This window comes from Anabrus simplex, chromosome 1 (genome assembly GCF_040414725.1).
Source record: "Anabrus simplex isolate iqAnaSimp1 chromosome 1, ASM4041472v1, whole genome shotgun sequence".
In the NCBI taxonomy this organism is placed as follows: domain Eukaryota; kingdom Metazoa; phylum Arthropoda; class Insecta; order Orthoptera; family Tettigoniidae; genus Anabrus; species Anabrus simplex.
The window spans coordinates 952,625,368-952,649,001 of NC_090265.1; the positions used below are offsets into that span (position 1 = coordinate 952,625,368).

Consider the following 23,634-nt stretch of genomic DNA (forward strand, 5'->3'; position numbering starts at 1 on the left):
CAAGCAGTGGGAAAAAAAGTTTTTAATATTAATTATTCAAATGTAAAAGCAATTTGTACAGAAAGTGCTGCATAGATGTTAGAAAAGTGTTAACACTCTAAAAGTACTAATAGGAGATCATTTGATTGGTTTCACATGCTGGTGTCATAAATTTAATCTCTGAGGAGGAAATGGCAGAAAAATCTGGAAGATCTTAATGATGTTGTTAAAGGTCTCAAATGTGATTCTAGAAATACTAGGAAATTCAAATCATTAGAAAAGATTTGTTGCAGATCTCACACCAAAATTGTTTCCTATTCCTATTATAACTAGATGGTCAAGTTGATTTAATCCCATGGAATATCCTTTTGAATACTTTGTAGCAGTTGTAGAATTGTTCATTCAGTACATTTCACTATTACTTCAGGAATATTTTTGTAATTTCTAAAACCAAACCCCATGGTGCAACAGCCCTGAAGGAACATGGCCTACCAAGTGACCACTGCTCAGCCCGAAGGCCTGCAGATTACGAGGTGTCGTGTAGTCAGCATGACGGATACTTTCGGCCGTTATTCTTCGTTTTCTAGACCGGGACTGCCACCTCACCATCAGATAGCTCCTCAATTGTAATCACATAGGCTGAGTGGACCTCGAACCAGCCCACAGATGCAGGTAAAAATCCCTGACCTGGCCGGGAATCGACCTGGGGCCTCCAGGTAAGAGGCAGGCACGCTACCCCTACACCGCGTGGCCGGTGTTTGTAATCTATACAAATGCAAAATTCTGAAAATCTAGGCTTCCTTCACTGCTTTCAATTGCAACTTGATTACAAAACTTATATTATAATTTCAGACATGTAAAAAATTGCAGCACACTTATTAATAAAAACGGAATCTCTAAAAAGTAAATGTGAACGAACATAGTGTGGCCAACTTGATGATAAAATTAATACGTTAATTGAAGATGTTGATTCCAAGAATCGAGCTCCAGTCTAGAATTCACTATAAATATGTGCTGAATTAACACCAAAACAAATCTAGAATCTATGCTGTTAACTGATGAACATAATACTGAAATATTTCAAGCATTAGATTATATCTTTGAAGCAACAAAATTGCTTTCCAAGGTGGGGGGAAATAATTTCGATAGACTTAAAGCAACGTTCAGTAAATTACCAGTTTCTAAATGTTGGTAAACAATGTGATTTTCTTTTAGGTTAGGTAGAATTATGCAAATTATCCAAGTGTCCAGTGGCGGCTCGTGAAAAAATCGTCCTACGTGCTACAAAAAACAAGCTAAATACGCTGTTTTAAATCTGCATATTGCCATGATGAACAACGCATACTTCAAACTTGGTAATCATACTACTACTACTACTACTACTACTACTACTACTACTACTACTACTACTACTACTACTACCACCACTACTACTAATACAACTTTTCTCACAATTTATAACTCAGAAAAAACAAAAACAACATTAATTTGGAAGCAGATGAATTCTTCGACAACTGTCTACGAGATAAATAATTCATTGGAGAAATATTATTTTTACTAACCTAATGGCGCAACTTACATCAGTGCAAATAGAATCGTGGGAATATAGATCCCCACTAAGAACACTAATTTAATTTCACTTTATATACACTGCAGTGGATAAATAATTTGATAAATCTTCGTATAAACTTTAGCACTAACACAATGACAGAAAAAACACGCACCAGTAATATAACCGCGAGATTAAAAACCGCACAAAGCAACTGAAAGAGCTGCCAACTGATTCATTGAGACCTCCCCTATTACCAGAGTAAATGTTCGGCTCCATGGCTAAATGGTTAGCGCGCTGGTCTTTGGTCACAGGGATCCCGGGTTCGATTCCCGCCAGGGTCTGGAATTTTAACCATCATTGGGTGTACGTGTTGTCGTCATCATCATTTCATCCTCATCACGACTCGCAGGTGGCCTACGGGAGTCAAATCAAAAGATCTGCATCTGGCGAGTCGAACATGTCCTCGGATACTTCCGGCACTAAAAGCCATACGCTATTTCATTTCACCAGAGTAAATTACATTGTAATGCGGATAACATTTAGGGTCAGTCAAAAATTCTTTGACTCCTTATTTTTGACACAAAAGGAAGATGGATATTTTAATAAGCATGTGTGAGATAGATTGCCTCCACTTACGCTTTACTTTCGAACCCAGACGATGCTACTCTCTAGTGGCAGATTCGCTTACCACGTTCAACATAAGCACGGCCGACTGGATCCCTCGCTGCGCTCCGGGTAGCGGGAGACATCGAGTAATTCTACCCCCTTGCGGGAGAGGAAGTAACTATAAACGGGATCAGTGAAAGTTGATCCCGGTTTACGGTATACTCCGCCGGCTAGGGGGAGTGTTACAAGCTTGGCTGCGCCTGTGTATTGCTTCCTTCAGGCTACAGGCAAGGGCTCACTTCACATGAGCACGAGCCTTCTTCCCCGGGAGAACGGCGCTAGGTGTTCGACAGATCTCGTCCTGATTTTCACAAAACACAAATTCATATCGTACTCAAAACAACGAAAAGGCACCAGGATAATTGTACTGTACATAAATAATATTCCTTACAGTTCCAAGCTACGTGCTAGAGCCCGGTAGCACGTACTGACCGGCCGCCACTGCAAGTGTCTATTCAATGATAAATCTTTCAATGAATTAATATACTGGAAGCATTAAAAGCAAGAGGTGATGCATTTCAAGAATTTATTGATAAATATAAGAAGTCATTGTGGTCACCTCTTTCAAACTCAGCTAGTGTATGGAGTTTTTTTCCCAGTAAAATGTAGTGTCAGATGTGAGAAGAAGTCTGAAAGAGCAAAATCCTGTCACTTGTTGTATGTTGATTTTTGATAAATGAAAACTGAGAGACTGATTGTTTTGTACACAACTTTGTTTTACACTCCACTTGTTCTAACATATAAATATAACTGAGTAAGGCTGATTTTCAGAATGTACAATTTATCTCCTATTTTTAAGCTTTATTTTCAAATAAATGTTGCAAATAACGTATTATGCCTTGTATAAAATCACTCATTGATTTAGTAACACTATGTAGCCTATTAGTGTATGGCATTAAAAATAATAATGAAATCTTCATGAAATTACTGCCATATTTTTAAGCATAAACACACATATATACATATTTTTTTAAATGAAAGTTTTGAAAAATTAACACAAAAATTTCTGGCCCTGGATATCACCAAAGAACACTGTGTTTGTTGACCCTCTCAATACACACAATAGTAAACTATCTCTACAAATGAGAAATTGTAAATAGCAAAATAAACAGCTAAACAAATTCTACATTCATACTGTTTTAACTTTAATTGTTTTCTGATCATACTCCAGGCTTCATCGAGTTAAAATCATATTGAAATATAAATTTACTATCTGAAATAAAGCTTGTCTTAAACAGTAATACAGTATACCTTTATTTCTTCTATAGCTCTCCAGATTTCTCCTAGATTGTAACACAAGAAATATATAACAAAACAAAGAAATATAAAAAGGTATATAAATGTCAAGCCTGTCTGGCCCCGCGATGTAGGGGGCAACTCGTCTGCTTATCACCCGGCGGCCCCGGGTTCGATTCACGGATGGGTCGGGGTTTTTAATTGTAAATGATTAATATTCCTGGCCTGGGTGTTTGTGTCGTCCTTAGCATTCCTTTCCTCACATTCAACACGCTACACTTCCGCAATTCCAATTACACGCAGGCTCATATCATATGGTGCAAGTGACAAAAGATATCTAGAGGTTGACGCCACGAACAAATATAATATGTCAAGCCTGAGTTAAATCAGCGTGCCTGGTCATCCAACTCTAGTCTCGGAAGCCAAGACCTAGAACAATGCTCGTATCACCCCGGCCTTGAATCATATTTCTTTTGCAGGAAAGGCTCAGCCACCCACCTCCCAACGGATCCCCTGTTGTTAGGTGAAGAGACGCTCGCAGCCCCCTTACTCTTCCCTCACAGCAACCAATGGTGAACAAGGGGAACTATCGTATGCTTCCCACACGGATCTCCAGTAGTGGGGAGCCCCGCTTCTTATTGATTCTCGACAAGGCTGAATGTTTCTTACCCTGACCTGCCTCACTAACATGCGCAGATCACTGTAGTTATCTAAGACCCTCTGTTGATTCAACCCACCTTCCTGCCGTATGCTTGCGGAGCATCAGTGGCCTATTTATCTAACTTAATATTACCTTATTTACCCCGAACCCAAAATACACTGACTGACAGAGCAAATGCAACACCAAGAAGGAGTGGTCAGAACTTTATGCCAATTGCAGGGTAGACTGACGTCACTGAGGTATGCTCATGATGTGAAATGCACCGCTGTGCTGCGCACGTAGCGAACGATAAATGGGACATGGCGTTGGCGAATGGCCCACTTCGTACCGTGATTTCTCAGCCGACAGTCATTGTAGAACGTGTTGTCGTGTGCCACAGGACACGTGTATAGCTAAGAATGCCAGGCCGCCGTCAACGGAGGCATTTCCAGCAGACAGACGACTTTACGAGGGGTATGGTGATCGGGCTGAGAAGGGCAGGTTGTTCGCTTCGTCAAATCGCAGCCGATACCCATAGGGATGTGTCCACGGTGCAGCGCCTGTGGCGAAGATGGTTGGCGCAGGGACATGTGGCACGTGCGAGGGGTCCAGGCGCAGCCCGAGTGACGTCAGCACGCGAGGATCGGCGCATCCGCCGCCAAGCGGTGGCAGCCCCGCACGCCACGTCAACCGCCATTCTTCAGCATGTGCAAGACACCCTGGCTGTTCCAATATCGACCAGAACAATTTCCCGTCGATTGGTTGAAGGAGGCCTGCACTCCCGGCTTCCGCTCAGAAGACTACCATTGACTCCACGGCATAGACGTGCACGCCTGGCATGGTGCCGGGCTAGAGCGACTTGGATGAGGGAATGGCGGAACGTCGTGTTCTCCGATGAGTCACGCTTCTGTTCTGTCAGTGATAGTCACCGCAGACGAGTGTGGCGTCGGCGTGGAGAAAGGTCAAATCCGGCAGTAACTGTGGAGCGCCCTACCGCTAGACAACGCGGCATCATGGTTTGGGGCGCTATTGCGTATGATTCCACGTCACCTCTAGTGCGTATTCAAGGCACGTTAAATGCCCACCGCTACGTGCAGCATGTGCTGCGGCCGGTGGCACTCCCGTACCTTCAGGGGCTGCCCAATGCTCTGTTTCAGCAGGATAATGCCCGCCCACACACTGCTCGCATCTCCCAACAGGCTCTACGAGGTGTACAGATGCTTCCGTGGCCAGCGTACTCTCCGGATCTCTCACCAATCGAACACGTGTGGGATCTCATTGGACGCCGTTTGCAAATTCTGCCCCAGCCTCGTACGGACGACCAACTGTGGCAAATGGTTGACAGAGAATGGAGAACCATCCCTCAGGACACCATCCGCACTCTTATTGACTCTGTACCTCGACGTGTTTCTGTGTGCATCGCCGCTCGCGGTGGTCCTACATCCTACTGAGTCGATGCCGTGCGCATTGTGTAACCTGCATATCGGTTTGAAATAAATATCAATTATTCTTCCGTGCCGACTCTGTTTTTTCCCCAACTTTCATCCCTTTCGAACCACTCCTCCTTGGTGGTGCATTTGCTCTGTCAGTCAGTGTATCTAACAACAATACAGAACAAAACATGACAAACACCCTACATACACTACCGTTATATATAATTTCATTGCTGCTCTAATACAAATTATCTTAAATAGAAGGATTTATTGATTTGGGTAACATAAGGAGGATCAACATTACAAAAGAAAACCTCTAAGGTAATTATAAGAGTCAAATGGAAAATATAAAAATGGTGTCAAATTTCCCTTCGGGAAGACCTCCCAAAGTCTGTAACAAAAGAGTCCCAAAAATAAAAACTTGGCGACTAAACGAGCCAAGTGTAAAGGAAGAATTCAGGGAAGGTATCCGCAGGTTGTTGCCAAGAGAAGAACTGAAATTGGTAGAAGAAGAATGGGATACTGTAAAAAAGGTTGTGGTTGGTACAGCAGAAAAAGTATGCGGACGACAGAGTCAAATAAGAAAACCTTAAGAAACTGCCTGGTGGAATGATGATATTAAAAAGGCTATCAACGACAGAAACTGTGCAAGAAGATCCTTATATCAAGCAAGAACGCGGGAAGATCAACATGAAATAGAGGAGAAGCTGTCACTTTACAGAAAGAAAAAATTACACGTCAAACAGTTGGTTGTAGCTGAAAAGCAAAAATGCAAGGAAGATCTGGCTATCAAAATAATGCAGGATGGAAATAAAAAACTGTTATACAGTATTGTTAAGAATAGAACTCAAAATGAATCTATCTAATCTGTAGAACTTCCTAATGGTGAGGTGACTATGGATAAGACCAAAATATTACAGGAGTTCCAAAGGCATTTTGAAACTTTGCTGAACTGTTATGAAAATGTCACCCCATTAGACGACGAACCTTATGATTTTGGCAGCACAAATACCACTAATCTGACATGGTTGGAAGTAGAGACAGCAGTATCTAAGCTGAAAAACAACACAACAAATGGATCAGATGAATTAAGTTTTGAGAGATGATCAAAGCACTAGGAGAGGTAGGACAACAGTGGATGTACAGGGTACTAAATAGAATCTGGAAAGAGAATGTAATACCCAATGACTGGAAGCAAGGAGTCACCATCCCATTGTTGAAGAAAAGGTGATAGAAAGAAATGTATCAACTACAGAGGTATAACTCTGCTGTCACATGGCCTCAAAATCTATGAATCCATCCTTGAGAGCAGGATTAGAAAATATGTTGAACCTACACTTGAGGAGGAATAATATGGATTTAGATCTCATAGATCAACTAAAGACCTCATTTTTGCCACCAGAATGCTCTATGAGAAGTACTGGGAGAAAGGTAAAACACTTATAACTGTTTTTCTGGACATCGAGAAAGCATATGACCATGTACCACGCAGGCATATATGGGAATGTTTGACACATAAGAAAGTGCCCGATGACATCAGAGCACGAGTACAACGATTATATGATGAAACCAAGTGTTGTGTCCAGGTCCAGGATGGAAGGTCAGGTTGGTTTGAAACGAAGAGTGGAGTCCAGTAAAGAAGTTGTCTTTCAGCAGTTCTCTTCATAATCATAATGGATGAAGTTTTAAAAGCGGTTAAGAGAAAGGATCCAACAACTAATGCTCTGGTTTTTGCTGATGATGTAATGGTATGGGGTGAGACAAAAGCGGAAGTACAAACTTGACTAGATCTCTGGCATGAAGCTTTTACAACCTTTGGTCTCAAAATCAGCAAAATGAAGACAGTTGGCTTGGTGATAAGTAGAAACTCTTCAACTGTTCATCTAAGAATTGGAGATGAGGAGATGGATATTGTAGACAACTTCCAGTATTTAGGTAGTGTTCTGTCATCAGACAATACCATACATCAAGAGATTAGTAACAGAATACAGAAAGCTTCCAAATTCTGTCACGCTGTACGTCAAATACAGTGGAACCTTGGACTGCGAGCATAATTCGTTCCGGCAACATGCTTGTAATCCAAAGCGCTCGTATATCAAAGCAAATTTTCCCATAAGAAACAGTTAAAACGCGGATGATTCGTCCACAACAAAAATATTTATTCGCATACCATTTCTAAAACAAAATATATGACGTAAAACAAATTAAAGTGAACTTTACCTTACAATAGAATCATTGTTGGTGTGAGGGAGACGAGAAATTACATGAGAAGTGTTACGGTGAAGCACGAATTTCACGAACGGAATCACTGCTATCCGTTGGCTCACTGGGATTGTTTCCTTTTCGTGCAACTTTAACGAGGAACCTGTCCAATGACTGTTGCTTATTTCTCTTTTTGATGATTTCATGAAAATGTGACATTGCATTGTCATTGAACTGATTCATCACTCGTACTGCTACTGCCTTACTCGGGTGGTGCTTTTCTACAAAATTTTGCACCCTTTCCCACATTTTGCACTTCTCCCGAATCTCAGTTGAAGTGAGAGATTCCACTGACTTTTCCTCCTCCTCTTCCCCGTGCGAGATCTCCTCCATAACCTCCTCCTGTTATTCGTGATGCACATCCATCAGTTCGTTGGTGGACAGTTCCTGGCTATGTTCTTCCACCAGCTCTCGAATGTCCATGTCATTCACCTCCAACCCCATAGTCTTCCCTAAGGACACAATTACATCGACAATCGGCGACTCATTTTCACCAACAATCCCCTCAAAGTCACGTCCAAGAACACAGTCAGGCCACAGCTTTTCACAAGGGGAAGTGAGAGTTCTCTTGGTGACTCCATCCCAGGCTTTATTGATGATCTTCAGGCAGTTCACGGTGAGGAAATGATTTCTCCCAAACTCTCGGAGGGTAAGGTTTGTTCCTTCAGTCACTTTGAAGCATCGCTGAAATAGTGCTTTCGTGTATAGCTTTTTGAAGTTCGAAATGACTTGCTGATTCATAGGCTGGAGCAGTGGAGTAGTGTTGGGAGGAAGGAACTTAACCTTAACGAACTTGAATTCCAGTTAAGGCCTGTAGGATGAGCAGGAGCATTGTCCATAATCAGCAAGACTTTGAGCAGCAGATTATTTTCTGAAATTTATTTCTTCACCACAGGACCAAAGACCTCGTTCATCCATTCAACAAAGGCACAGGGGAGGGGAAAACCTAGGCACACATGATGCTCGTATTGCAGAACCTCGCTCGCTTATCAAGTTATAATTTATTTGAAATGTTTGCTTGTCTTGCAAAACACTCGTAGACCAAGTTACTCGCATTCCGAGTTTCACTGTACTTTGGGATGAAACATTTCCGTTAGTTTCCAAGATCAGCTTGTACAAAAGATATCTAGTACCTATACTGACGTATGGCCTGGAAGCAGCAACACTTACTGGACCAACAAAGAGTCGTCTTCAGGCAACAGAAATGAAGTTTCTCCGTTCTTGTCTACAAAAAACAAAAATGGATAAAATAAGGAATGTGGATAACCAACAACAGCTTGGATTGGAAAGAAGCTTGCTGGAGACTCTAGAAGTGAAGAGATTGCACTGGTATGGTAACATGAAAAGAATGAACCCTCACAGGACTCCTCGAACATACTTTGACCACAATGTTCCTGGGAAGAGACCAAGAGGAAGACCTCGTGATGTTTGGGAAACAGATAATGAAGGACCTTCAAATTAGAGATGCGAACTGGTGTCGCATATATGAGCAGCATCTGTGGATGGATAGAACAAACTGGAGGAGGCTCGTACATAACCGCACCTGGCTTGCTGGAGCGAAGAAATGATGATGATGATGATGATTCCTTTGTGGTCGTCCATCAACGGCTGTCAAGTAACATTGTGTCACACATTTTGTATTGCTAATTTCAGATGATCCTCAGCCACATGTCACAAGGAAGACAAAAATTACAGAATTAGGATAGATGATAGGGGATTAAAATAAGTTCACTTCAACTATACAAAGCTCCTAAAGTGTGAGGTATTATATTTCATATTTTAAGGGATTAGCAATTTTCAGATTCCCAGGGAGATTCAATCACCATCTGATCATAGCAAATGAGATCATGTGTATGTAAGAATGCCTGCTTTAAACTGAAGGTAAATGATCTATATCAAGAGATTAGATGGTCCTTACTGTACGCTGACGACATCCTACCTACAGGCACTACCAAAGAACTGCAGGGCTGCGTTCAAATACAGAGCAACTGCTTAAGTTAACTGACCTATGTCTAATTATCACAGATTGAATTTTTTTTTCTTTTTTTTTTTTTTTTTTTTTGCTATTTGCTTTACTTCGCACCGACACAGATAGGTCTTATGGGATGGGAAATGCCTAGGAAGTGGAAGGATGCGGCCATGGCCTTAATTAAGGTACAGCCCTGGCATTTGCCTGGTGTGAAAATGGGAAACCACAGAAAACCATCTTCAGGGCTGCCAACAGTGGGGCTCGAACCCACGATCTCCTGATTACTGGATACTGGCCGCACTTAAGCGACTGCAGCTATTGAGCTCGGTGATCGAATATCTGGGAACTAACCTGAGCACATTCACCATCAAAGTCAATGGTTAAGACCTCGTGAAAACTACCTGATTACAGTACTGTATTTAGGATCCTGCATGCTGAGTGACTCTCGTATTCGTCAGGAAGTGCATGCAAGAGTGAGTGCAACATGGCTTAGATGGAACGGAGCTGCAGGACTACCATATAATATCTGTATGCCAATCCACCTCAAATCAGAGCTGTGTTACACTGTGGTCCAACCAGTAGAGCTGAACAGGGATGAGAGCTGGTCAGTCAACAAAAGTCTCAAGCACCTTCTACACATCATTGAGATTTGCATGTTACAGTGACCTACAACATGAATCAGCAGCAGGATGGAAGTTGTTCCTATTTAGAAGAAAATACAGGAGTGACTGTTACCACAGTCGCTTATAATGCCTACAACTTCACTGTGAAGGGCAAGTCCTCTCATGAAAGAAATAGCAAGACACACTAGGCACCAACATGAAGATCGCTCAGCTTGAACCAAACATTGCGTATGACTGCGTAAAATGGTGCTCATTGATTCGAAGAGTGGATTCCACATATGTAAGAAGAAGAAAAAGAACAAGTAGAAGGAGAAGACAAAGAGTCCATCACTGAAATTTTTGCAAGTGCATACCATGCACTAAGAAGTGTAATTAATATTGTGGACACTTCTTTTGTAAAGAATTCAAAACCAGAACAGTTTGCATAGTAGTCGAGAGCAATGATACAGGCCTAGGACACTGTAGAACACTTTCAGCAATGACAGCTTGAAAAATCTAGAATGAGAAACTACAAAATGTTTATAAATGAAGTATTTCTGCTTAGGACCTGAACATCATTGCAGGAACCAAAGTATTCATAGGATAGGAAATATTATCTATAAGCAACATTTCAAATTTTCAGGGATCTGGCAGCCTCAATTAAAATGAATATTTTTGGTATGTGGACATCTCATTAAGTATACATATCAGTGGTAACTACAGTATTTCCATTATTATCAGAAACAAAGAAGAAGGCTTTCTGAATTACACTGTAATTTTTAAAGAAATCTATGTCCTGAGTAACATTCACAAATGAACAAACTCTAATAATACCAAGATATTTTTTATAACTTATCCAAGAGGGGTCCAAACTTCATCACAGAAGGACATGAACTGAGAACAGAGAATAAAAACAAAGCTATGTTGTTCTAACCTATGTCACCAGCCACAATCCTGAGTGGTTATTACCGGTACCCTATGTTTTGCCACATTTTTCAAGCCTCAGTAACTACAATTATCATATACATAATACCACAAGTTATCAGAATATCACATGATCTGAATATCCTATGATCCAAACATTGTATAACCCTATCTTAAGCTGCCTTTTTGCATCTTTAGACCCATATTTTAGCATTGTAAGTCCTTTTTGAGGTAAAGAAAATTTCAACAAAGGCATAAACTAAGTCAGCATTAGACTGTAACATAGAATGGGCAAAAGGTCAGGATTAACTATAACCAACAACCCAGGGAAAGTAGATCTCAGTACCATTGTTTAATTTATAGTGAAAAATCCTATAAAGAATACCACAAATGAATGTGTCACCAAAAATGAACATGTAACATGACAACAATTCAGTTCTTAAACCTCTTATATTATGCATTGTAACACACATGGAAAAGGAGACAGGCCCCAGGCAAAGGAGCATAGAAGGAATCAGTTTCTAACCAAACCTTCAAAAACGGACTTCAAGCTATGAAAAATTGCTTTTTCTTTTTAAAATCTATGTAAGTGTTGAATTAGTATTTTATTTTCTTCTTAACAGTTTTAAACAGGCATCTTACCATCACTTCTTTTAGATCCTTTGTTTGTAAATGATGTAAAGGTTCCAAGAAGTTCTGTTTAATATTATCATCCAGTGAATACTTGACATCTGCCATCTGTTTCATTGCTTCGCCCATTTCAATCAGGGCCAGACCTGAAATTAAAAGTTAGCTGAATTAATTATTAATTTTCACAATTAAAGTCTCAAAACATAATGAAATGCTAAATTTCAATTATGCACTATGTAACTTAATATAGAACACACAAACTATAAAAATGCGACTATAATTTATCTTTTAAATTTAGTCTTACAGGAGGGGGAGGGTGGGGGGAAATCCTTGAAAAATAAAATTTTCAAATTCACAATTCAGGTGGATTTGAAAAGTAAGTGATCAAACAACTTTTCTGCCTAGTTCAGGTGAGTTGAGACAGAAGATGAAAAGCAAACAAATTTTCTGTTCATGAGTAGAAACAATACAGGAGTAACAGAATAATGTTGTTTGTTCTTACGTCCCATTAACTACTTTTACAGTTTTCGGAGATACCGAGGTGCTGGGATTTTTTCCTGCAGGTGTTCTTTTATGTAACACAAGGCTGATGCACGGTATATGAGCACCTTCAAATACCACCAGACTGAGATGGGATCGAACCCGCCATCTTGAGCTCAGATGGCCAGCACTCTGCTCGCTGAGTACAAAGATCTTGAGACATAAACTGCATTATACGTACTGTACACAAATAACAAATCAAAACTGGAACAAAACTCGTTACCTATGCAGCCCACTGAAGGTCTTGGTCTGCCACAATGAATCCTGCCCACCAGAAGGCAAGTAGATATTGAAGTGTGGTATGTTTTTCCTCACCTATACACAATGTTGTTCCAAGGGATTCCCTTGTTTTTTATTACAGCATTCTTATACGCTAAAATTCTCTTTCTAAATACTGAACGTTCTTACTGTCCATTGTAGGTATGGAACTTTTCACCAATGATATCCTGTACTCTTACTTATTTCTTTGTTAAACGAGATTTTATTTTATCCATCTGCAGATTGCTTGTCGGGATTTTCCTGCTATGGAATGGAGTAGACCATATTGCCAGTGACACGAAGTCGCACACCTGTTTCAATTGATAGTAATGGCCTATCAATCTCAACCGAGCGTATCACCTGGTATCCTTTTTTGCGATTTTTGACTAGCCACCGCTGACTCAATCGACGCTGAGACAGAGTACGTGGAACGTTGCATATCGAATCGGCCATGAACTAGCATAACGTGAATTCGTAACCGTTCGTCGCTGTTTGGAATTATTGTGAACTACGGATTGAATCCTGCAGTGTTGTTACATTTTCATAGCTCGTCCTGAAGTGTATTTGTTAACATGCCTAAACGTAAATGCAGATTTACAGACAAAATGAAGAAAAAGTTTGGATATTTTGGAAATGGATGGAATGGATATGACGCCGAGTGCACTGTTTGTAATTCAGGTATGTTTCAGTCGCAAACAAAGGATTGCAGGATTTGGAAACTCATGTTCAAACTACGAAACACAAATACTGTTAGAAGTTAAAAACTGTCTTAAAAATGAGTTTCTTCGTACAACCAGAAGCCAGCGATGATGTTCGTGCAGCAGAAGGAACACTGGCTTTCTACTGTATGAAGCATCATAATAGCTATAAGGCCATAGACTGTACTACAGCTCTTATGAAGTAAGTATTCCCAGATTCTATAATTGCGAAGAAAATCTCAAGTGCCCGCACAAAATCAGAAACTATTGTGAATTCGGCCTTGTCTCCTTATGCAGTGCAAACAGTCTCGGACACAATAAAATGCATATTGTTTTGTAGTGTGGCTACTGACACTAGCAATCACCTAGCAGTGAAGTTATTTCCCATCCCGATTCAGTAGCCTACTTTGATTTTTAAAATGGGGCTATACAGTATAAGCTCTTAGACTTTCAAAGCAAGCCAAATGAGACTAAACAAACTACAGGTATGTGAAAACATCACTCGAAAAGTTCGATTTTACAGAAAACAGATATTCCCTTTTCCAGTAATAACTTTTAATACGATATTTGAAGGATTATCTTCTTATCTTATATCTTATCACAATAATGTATACCGTACTCAAAGCTGAAATCCTTAACTGAGGGATAAATTAAGAGGTATTGGATACCCTGCTTGTGCTAAATAACTGTCTTCAACATGGTATGGATGCCCTTGAATTTGATATACAATCAATTGTGCTGAAAATTTACAATTATTTCGGTACATACGCTGCAAGAACTGAGTCGCTTAAAGACTTCTGTCATTTTGTAAACATTGAATTCTATTACTGTGAGATGGCATGGTTGTCTATTTCTCCTGCAATGAACAGGTACTTGAAATGTACCGGTACCCAGCTCTTAAGATTTTTCTTTTTATCTCAGTCACAGCAACCTAAAGCGATTGCAAATGTTTCGCAAATAACTTTAGTGAGATGTACTTGTTACTTATTCAGTCTTTAATGGGAATGTTTCAAGTTAATGTTGATGCATTGCAGAGAGAGAGAGAGAAAATATCTGTGATAGAGATGCAGTCAATACTTGGAGATGTAAAAAAACTTCTGGTCAAAACTTGTTCCATTGAGTCAAGATGATGATGATGTCTCAGATGGAGGAAGAAGGTTATAAAGATGGGTGCAAGAAGTTCAGTAAGCAAGTTGAGGAACTTTATACTACACCCGTAATCCTAGGCTCCGATGCAAATTCATATTGAAATAACTTTTATATTCATGCATTTGAACAAAAACTCAGTAGTTCACACAGAATAATTTGTCTTATCAATAGGAAGCAAAAGACCACCGAGTGGGAGATAGTGAAGGAGTACAGTACATGACTAGCACATCTGCGCTAGATAAGGTGAACGAAGCCGTATGGTCTCTGGCAAAATTTTAACGCGCAGTAGGCCTACGCAAAACAAGACAATAATGTGCAAGAGAGAAAAACATACGACCTGCCCTTGCAGAAAAAATGAACTATCCCAAAATTTGAAATTTCAGCCAATGGGGAGATATCGCTGTTCAGCTGTCTGATTTTACTAAGAGGCGCCTATTTATTTCTGACAACTGGTTTATATAGTAGCGATGAAAATTTTGTACGGAGTGTCTCTAATTTAGAAAATGTTCAGGCTTCTAAAGATTGCTACTTGTAATTCAGATTAATTAATATCTACTAATACGCAATACCGGCTCTGAGAGACAATGACGATCACATGGTATGGTTCTTCGATCGGCTTGGTGTTACTACGCCGAGAGGTATAATTTAATGACGCTTGGCATCTATTTGACAGTCACTGAGTGTTTTCATATAGTATTAATTATCTAAGTGACTGTTCAGACATTCATGAAGTATAAAACGTGTAAAGAAAAACTGTGAACTCAGGATACTTTAATATTAACCTTGTGGAGTGGCACAATCTGAGTAGCGTAGTGACAATCATCAAAGTTAAACGTGTGCCTTCTGTTTTTGACAAAACTGACGAGAGAGTCGTTTCCATATGCACTTTTCATCAGACTTTCAACCGGTCGGGTCATGATTCGGTTTGAATCAGTTTGTGCCGTTGTAACAAAAATACAATTTCCTTGCTTTTTTTTTGTTTTGTTTTTTTGCTAGTGGCTTTACGTCGCACCGACACAGATAGGTCTTATGGCGACGATGGGATAGGAAAGGCCTACGAGTTGGAAGGAAGCGGCCGTGGCCTTAATTAAGGTACAGCCCCAGCATTTGCCTGGTATGAAAATGGGAAACCACGGAAAACCATCTCCAGGGCTACCGACAGTGGGATTCGAACCCACTATCTCCCGGATGCAAGCTCACAGCCGCGCGCCCCTAACCGCATGGCCAACTCGCCCGGTCCCCTTAATTTTGATAGTTGAGAACGTGCGAAATATTATTCCTATTACCTACATATTTAGAACTTAGCAGATCGCGAAAAGAAAAGTTTGTAAGAAGAATCTTTGTAACCAGAAAGTAGAGAGAGGTGAATACTTTCGTAAATATTGAAATGGACTGCGTACAATTGTCAACAGTACAAAAAGTAACCCACTGACCGAGTGAAAGGTTTACGACAGGGAGCAGGGAGAAGAAAATACACTATAGACAATACTGGACACTTCCGTATTCGCCGGTACTAAATTGAGAGACATTTTGACAGTGGCGCACCTAGCGATCCGACCTTAAACATCAGGCGGCAAGATTTAAACTACAAACGTTGCATGTTAAAATTGATAGAAGTAATGAAGTAATGAAACTAAATAATGATTTTTCGTTTTACTACGAATGTTGAGTGTTAATACTGATAGAAATAATGAAGCTCAATGATTTCGTTTTGTCCGAATCCTTAGCTGAATGGTCAGCGCTGGGCCCTTTTGTTCAGAGATTATGGAATCGACACCCGGTGGAATTGGGAATTTTAATCGCGTCTAAATCATTCTTCTGGCTCGGATAATGGGTGTTAGTGATTGTTTCAACACTTTTCTCTTCATATGCAAACAACACACTACACTTCCAATCACCATAGAAACATGCAATAGTGATTACTAGACCTCGGATTTTTAGGTTATAAAATGTTATCTGCCTAAAATAGACTCCCAAATAGGTTATAGAATATTTTTAGGCAGCTTCAATTTTACGTATTTTAAAAGGCATAAATTAAAATACCATGTTTATTTTGCTAAAGTGATTATAACTCGTTAGTGGGAAATATAAAACAGTTTCACTCACCTCTTTGCTGCAAACGTCACAGAATATGTTACCATCTGATGTGAAATGGAGAAACTAATGTAATCACTTTTCAATTAAAGACAAATTGGAACCTGACACTTTCGGCATAATTCACACACTGAACAAACGGGAATACCGCAATGCTGTCACAGAATGAAATGGAGTTTGTTTCTTTTTTTTTTTTTTCCCCGACTGGAGGACAACGGATACTGTCTCCTGCCTTGTGACGTACTACGGGAGTGTTCGCTGCAATACGTTCTCAAGGCATTCCGGGGAGTGTGGTTTCTAAGTTTCCAATTTTAAGATGTTGTTTAAGATACTGAAAACGAGTCAGCAAATAGTTTATTTTCTCGGTGTATATATTAAAAGTATTTTATGCGATTTAAGGATAAAAATAGGATTTATAGAAATACAGGCAAATATGTGCTCTAACGTCAATTCAGGCATTTTAGGCCCTACAGGACCACCGTTTCCAACATTATAAATACCACTTCATTGTAAGTTCTCTCTTCAAGAACAAAATAGGACTTTCTCTAAAATCCGAGGCCTGGTGAGTATATCGTTCCATATACGGTTGGCATCAGGAAGGCCAACCGGCCATAAAATAGGGATAAATCCACATGTGCGACACAGCTCGCACTCACGAGTCCACAGATCTGGGAAAAGCGGTAGTAGAAGAAGAATAATAATTTTTGTTTTATGTATTTCGTTTTAATTTTCTTCATGTTGACAAGTCGATGTTAAACCTTATGTGATATGTACACTAATACTTTACAACATTGGAATTCACTTACAGTGTTTCGTTTTGAGGAAAGCGGAAGAAATATTTCGATACCTGAACAAGTTCAAAGTTACTGCAGCCCAAACCAGTACAAACCTTATGAAACATGGTTCAATGCTTGTATGATAGTAATTCCAAACACTTTTGTCACTGGAAAAATTAAATTTTCACGAAAATGAGGTTAGCATTGCCCTCGTACGTATAGGTGTGACGTCATAACCGCACATAGGGGTCAAAAGCACCCCAGATAATTCCCTGACCAATTAGGCCATTCCAATGGAGTATGTGAGGTTAGGCTTGTTCTCGTACGCAAGGTTATAACGTTATTCTCCGTCTTAACCTCATCGAGAGGTTATTGAAACCGGGCAAGAAACTACACAGGTACACTACTAGGGGTCAAGAACCACATATGTACACTACTAGGGGTCAATGACTTCGAGGGAAAATGCTGACACAGCATCCATTGTTTTAGGACATACTTTGCCCTTCTGCTGTCAAGTAAAGTTTAACGTCATTTTTTGTGTTATAATGTGCCCATAATTAGAGAGAGCATGAAGGATAATATCAAGATTATCAGATAACTTTGTGACGTGGGCCAGAAATAACACATCGCTAAGTCTTTGGTCCATGGCCACCTTCGGTGAAACAATTTAGTCCGCAGGGTGCACTTTAAAATTATCAAAAGATAAAATGTTTAATGGATATAAACTTGCATGTCACCCGTTAGACCGTAAAATCCCACGCAGTAATAATCAATAGAATTTCTTAATTGGGGCTAAAATGAGAATAAATGATAACGTGGAACCTGATGATTTTATAATTAGTATAAGAGTATGATTTCACATATTTTCTTTCTAGGTCATCGAGGGTGAAGCAGTCTTACCTTAAGATTCTAGTTTTTTAATGGTTTTGTGCAGTGTGACTGTTTTATTTTATTGTCTTGCCAAGTTGTGTCGCTGAATCAACGTTGTATCATATTTATATAGTTCATCCACGAAGACCACATTTTATTTATGTTTTGTTAGAATTAGGGCTAGGATAGACAGCTGATTATGAGATTATTTTCAACAGGCATATTCAAACATAAATATTACTACGACACAATAGCCCTGGACAAATAGTGCGCCCACTGTATAATGTATTTCATACGTCTGAAATTTCCATTATATTTTAATTATAAATCTATATGGAATTAACAAGGACAATCAATTAATTTGTGATAATAGTAATACTTGATGAGGTTAATTAATTAATGGTAATAGTGAGGTATCAGTCCAGTTGGCCGAAAATACACTTATGTTCAGAAAAAACAGAACACCTTGAAAGACTAGAGATAGGAAGTTCATATTCACAGGATATGTTCATTAGTAGGTTCTGCAGAAACGATTAGCATTTCAGTCACCTCAGTTCAGCATGTGTCCTGTTGCTTCGTAGGCACTGGGTCCTCCATGGATACTGATAACTTGTTCCATCCGTGATGGCATCGACGCCTACAAGGTGCGAATAGCGTCCTGGGGTATTACTATCCATGCTGCATTCATCTGGTTCCACAGTTCATCTTTGGTGGTTAGCACTGGGTCACAGCGCCGCACCCGTCGTTTCACCATATCCCAGACATTTTCAACTCGCGATAATACCGGTGATCGGGCGGGCTAGGGCAACAGTCTGATATCCTGTGACAAGAAAAAGGCACGTGTTCGTGCAGAAAAATGTGGTCGCGCATTGTCCTGCTGAAATATGGCGTCTGGGGTGTCGTGCAGAAAGGGTATGGCTACGGGTCGCAGGATGTCATTCACGTAGGTCAAACCGGTCATAGAGCCCTGGACACGCACCAACTGTGATTTGTGATTGTACCCAATAGCACCCCACGCATTAAGGCCTTGAGTTGGCGCTGTATGTCCTGTGCGAATGCAGTCAATGTGATGGCTCTCCCCTTGTCTAGGCGAACCAAAATGCGGCCATCATTTTCAAACAAACGGAACTTGGATTCGTCCGAAAACATTATCCGCTGCCATTCCTTTCCCCACAATTCAATTAAAATAGCGATGACTTATAAATTAGATGGAGAAATTTAACAAACACTTTATAACAACATCTTCTCTGAAATACCATAGTGAGAGGTGCTTGGTATTCTATATTACACACGTTTAAATGCATTAATAATTCATATCTACTCCTGTTAAAAATCGGACACTCAAATAAGAGATGAGGAACAGTTTGTTGCATTTCACAGGTACAAGTGTAGGGCTTCTGAACACTGATTGCAAACCTCTTGAGGTATGATCCAAACTTTCCATGTCCTATCAAAAACTGAGTTGTAATATGTTCATGTTGCAAAAACCTACTTTGTAATCTATCTTGGATATTTGGAAAGAACAACTCTCTTGTTAGCCGGCCATTATTTCTGGTGATCCATTGGTTGTTCCACATATCTTGTGTATACTCCCTCCTAACAGCACGGCCAACTCGCCCGGTCCATTGCAGTCTACCATGCTTATGCACATTAGTCAAAGGTAGGCGGAGAAGTCACTCCTGATAGTGTACGACGTGTTACACTGTTGCACCAGAGCCGAGGACGACGCAGATCTGGCCTGCAATGCCATTCGGATGAGGTGTCGATCTTCTCGGGGGATGGTCTAGATGGTGCGACCAGACCCATCTCGTCATGTTCTACGGCCTTCTGTGAACCATTCTGTACACATCCATTGCACTGCCGACACACTTCGTCCTACACGAGCAGCAATTTCCCGGATGGATGGATCACGTTCTCTCATGCCAATAATGCGCCCTCTTTCAAACTCACTCATTTGACGGTACGGTTCTCGCATACGATTAGCATACATCTGCGAGGCAGCCTGCACGTCTGCTCAAGTCACACTGATCCATTACCTTCGGTTTATAGCGACAACGAGAGCCGCAGTCACATTTTACCAGTCGGTGATTATGCGCCGAAATATCGATGTGGACCTTGAACCTGAGGACCGACATGGTTCAAGTGCTAATCATTTATTCAGAACATATTAATGCACATGTCCTGTGAATATGAACTTCCTATCTCTAGTCTTTCAAAGTGTTCTGGTTTTTATGATGAGGGTAGTTAAGTAATGTTTTGATGCAAGGCAAATGGCCTCATAAACGTTTCAATGTCACGAGCAATTGTTAAAATTGAGGACTGAACCTACTTTTAGGCTGTAATAATTGCCGACCGATGTTTGTTAACACATGGCCATTTAAGTAATTACGGATGGAATGAGAGATATTTTTGTCATGATTTTAATAGATTTAGAGCTATGAGAGCACGTAATCATTTAAGTAGTCGAGGATCTTAAGTTCAAGTCACAGTAATGTGTCAATTCTAATGCACAGTTTAAAGAATAATGCCTATGTTCATACAGATATGACCATTTATAATGAATTCAATATGCACCTCACTGTTACTGGTTGTTATTCGCACACAATTATCTTTTAATTATTAATTAATCAATAAATAAATTAATTTTGTCATTCATCATAACATCAATTTCCTATCAATATTATATGTAATACAGTAATCAATTAGTGAAGTTTTGATAAGAGTTTATTGCAGTTTCAATTTAGTGTACTGTTAATTAATATATTAAATTAATTTCATTCACTATAAACAATTTTACCATCAATTATGAATGTTTTATAATTAATTAATAATGTATTTCAAAAACGTTTACACAATTTCAATTTAGTTTCATGTAGAGGGTCAATTTAGGATCACTATCATTTGTAACCATTTCCAATTAGTTCCAATCAATGTTTTCAATTAATCCAAATTAGTATAATTTAAATTCAACCTAATTTTACTTTCGTGTTAGTTTCCAACTGCCATAATTATTGTAAACTCATCTAAATAATATTTCGGTCTTGTCATTTTGTGAATTCTTTAGAATGTATTACCCCAGCTTTCCTTTTATTTTCAATACTTTAATCTATTTTCTTTGTTAAAATAACCATTTAAATAAGAGCAGCCTGTTTTATTCTGCAGCTTGGAAGTAGTTAGAGACTTCATGTACCTATGACGATGTGCGGACGGTCTTCACCCTGATAGAAGAGGACCTTTGTAAGTATTTGATCCAGCGCCGAGACAAGATCCATGAACCCATATTTCTCATGCAAGGGCCTTGAAATACGTATTAAAGGATATACTACTAAATGTCTTAGTTATTTAAACATGTAGGTTGAGCAATACAGTGAATTCACTGTATTCGGTGCTATGAATTTAAATGGCCCAACAACACGGGACAAATTAGGACTTGATGTGCAGTATGTTATGTCAAAGGGGGTAAATATTGATGAAAATAAGTGATTTGATGATTTCTGCCATCTTCAGCAATATACTGTTAAAACGAAAAGGAATCAAATTCTGAATTTTGTTCATTGCTATCACATGAAAAATGGGCCTGGTATTTTAGTTTCGAAGAAATTATGCTGCAATTCATCCTGAGCTGTTAAAGCTAGTGCAGTTTTGCTATTCAGTTCCTGTGCATAATGCCAATATCGAGAGAATATTTTTATCTTATGCAAAGTCAGTGGTCAAAAGAAAGGAACAGAATGGTGTCTGATTCTGTAAAGGGCAAATTAACTGTGCAGTATAACTTCAGAAACATGACATGCGAACAGTTTCATTCACGTCCGGCTCCATGGCTAAATGGTTAGCGTGCTGGCCTTTGGTCACAGGGGTCCCGGGTTTGATTCCCGGCAGGGTCGGGAATTTTAACCGTGGCACGGGAACTGGGTGTATGTGCCGTCTTCATAATCATTTCATCCTCATCACGACGCGCAGGTCGCCCAAGGGAGTCAAATCAAAAGACCTGCACCAGGCCTCTCCGGAGGCTACACGCCATTATTAGTTTCATTAAAGAGCTGTCCAAAACTGTTAAAACAAATTGGTTCATCTGAGAAGTATGTTTGGGCACAGAGAGAGATGACATGCTAAGTATGTAGTGTAATGGCTCTTTTCGAAAATTATAGAATTTTTTTGTAAGGTGTCCTCTCTCTTTCTTCACAGAATATGGTATTCCTGGATGCAGGCAAAATTGGAAGAAGAATTGTCATGTATTAACTTAGTCTCACTACCTATAACCCTAATATACTACTTGTAAAATAGGGTTTGTAATGGGAAATTCAATAATAATAATATCACAGTAAAATAGATTTTCATCAGTGCTGGGAGAGGAAAATACCAAGACCAAGAAAGTAGCAGCCATGTTACCATTCTGGAATTTGCTTGGGAAACCACTGTAAATCACATTTAGGACTGCCAATGGTGGGGTTCAATACAAGTTTACAGCTACACAAACCTTAATATGTATCCATTTCACTTGGTAGCTAATCTATTTCACTTTAGCCAGCAATGCCTTATTCATACAATTACATTCCTTAGACCAACTTTTAGAATATCCTATTATCACAGAGCTTCAATATACTTTCTTGTTGGTATCTGATTAGTCAGAGGAATAAAGACATTTTGTAACTATATCAACTGCACAGAGGATAACTCTTGAGTGAAAGTCCATTGATGAGACACATCCCAATCTTGCATTATATTTCTCACCATTCATGCACTGGTAAGAAATACTTCCAAGATCAAGTTATTAAAACTTCCTAGTCAATTTTTTTTTCATTTTAGTTCATATCTAAACGCAGGAGTAAATACACACATCAACAGAAGTTTCGCATCACCTGCGTATTATGTATGGCATGGAAAACAAAAAACCTTGGGCCCTGATTCATTAGAGTACATACATTTCCATCATTTCAGCTCACCGAGGCATAAATTTAAAAAATATGTACAAGAAAACATAATCTGCTTCACATGGGGAATTTACACATCAATAAAGATAAATATCTCCTTGCTTGGATACAAGCTACAATCCATCATGGCATCCCATCCATCAGATCATCAAGCCAGCCTTGATCCAGGTTGTCCCATTTTTGATAAGCGATTCGACGTAAAGTTATACAGAGTACGTGATTGGTCTCGACGTCCAGAAAAATCAAGTTTCAGGCGAACGCAGACATGTTCGATGGGGGTTCATGTCTGGGGAATAGGCAGGTCACTCAAGTTTGGCGATTCCATCATGATGAAGGAAGGTGTTCACGACAACTGCATGATAGGTACGTGCGTTATCGTACATTAAGATGAAATCCCCTCCAAAGTACTGGCGATAAGGTTCCAC

General features: G+C 39.7%; 1 protein-coding gene across 11 annotated transcripts in view; it reads right to left on the bottom strand.

Annotated features, from left to right (window-relative positions):
• The window catches only part of EndoA (endophilin-A), a 732,000-nt gene that overhangs the window by 101,075 nt on the left and 607,291 nt on the right, over positions 1–23,634 (bottom strand). For all 11 annotated transcript variants that reach the window (XM_067136725.2, XM_067136721.2, XM_067136723.2 and 8 more), the window contains one exon: positions 11,906–12,039. In XM_067136725.2, coding sequence (XP_066992826.1) covers positions 11,906–12,039 — 134 coding nt within the window. The remainder of the gene's footprint in view (positions 1–11,905; positions 12,040–23,634) is intronic.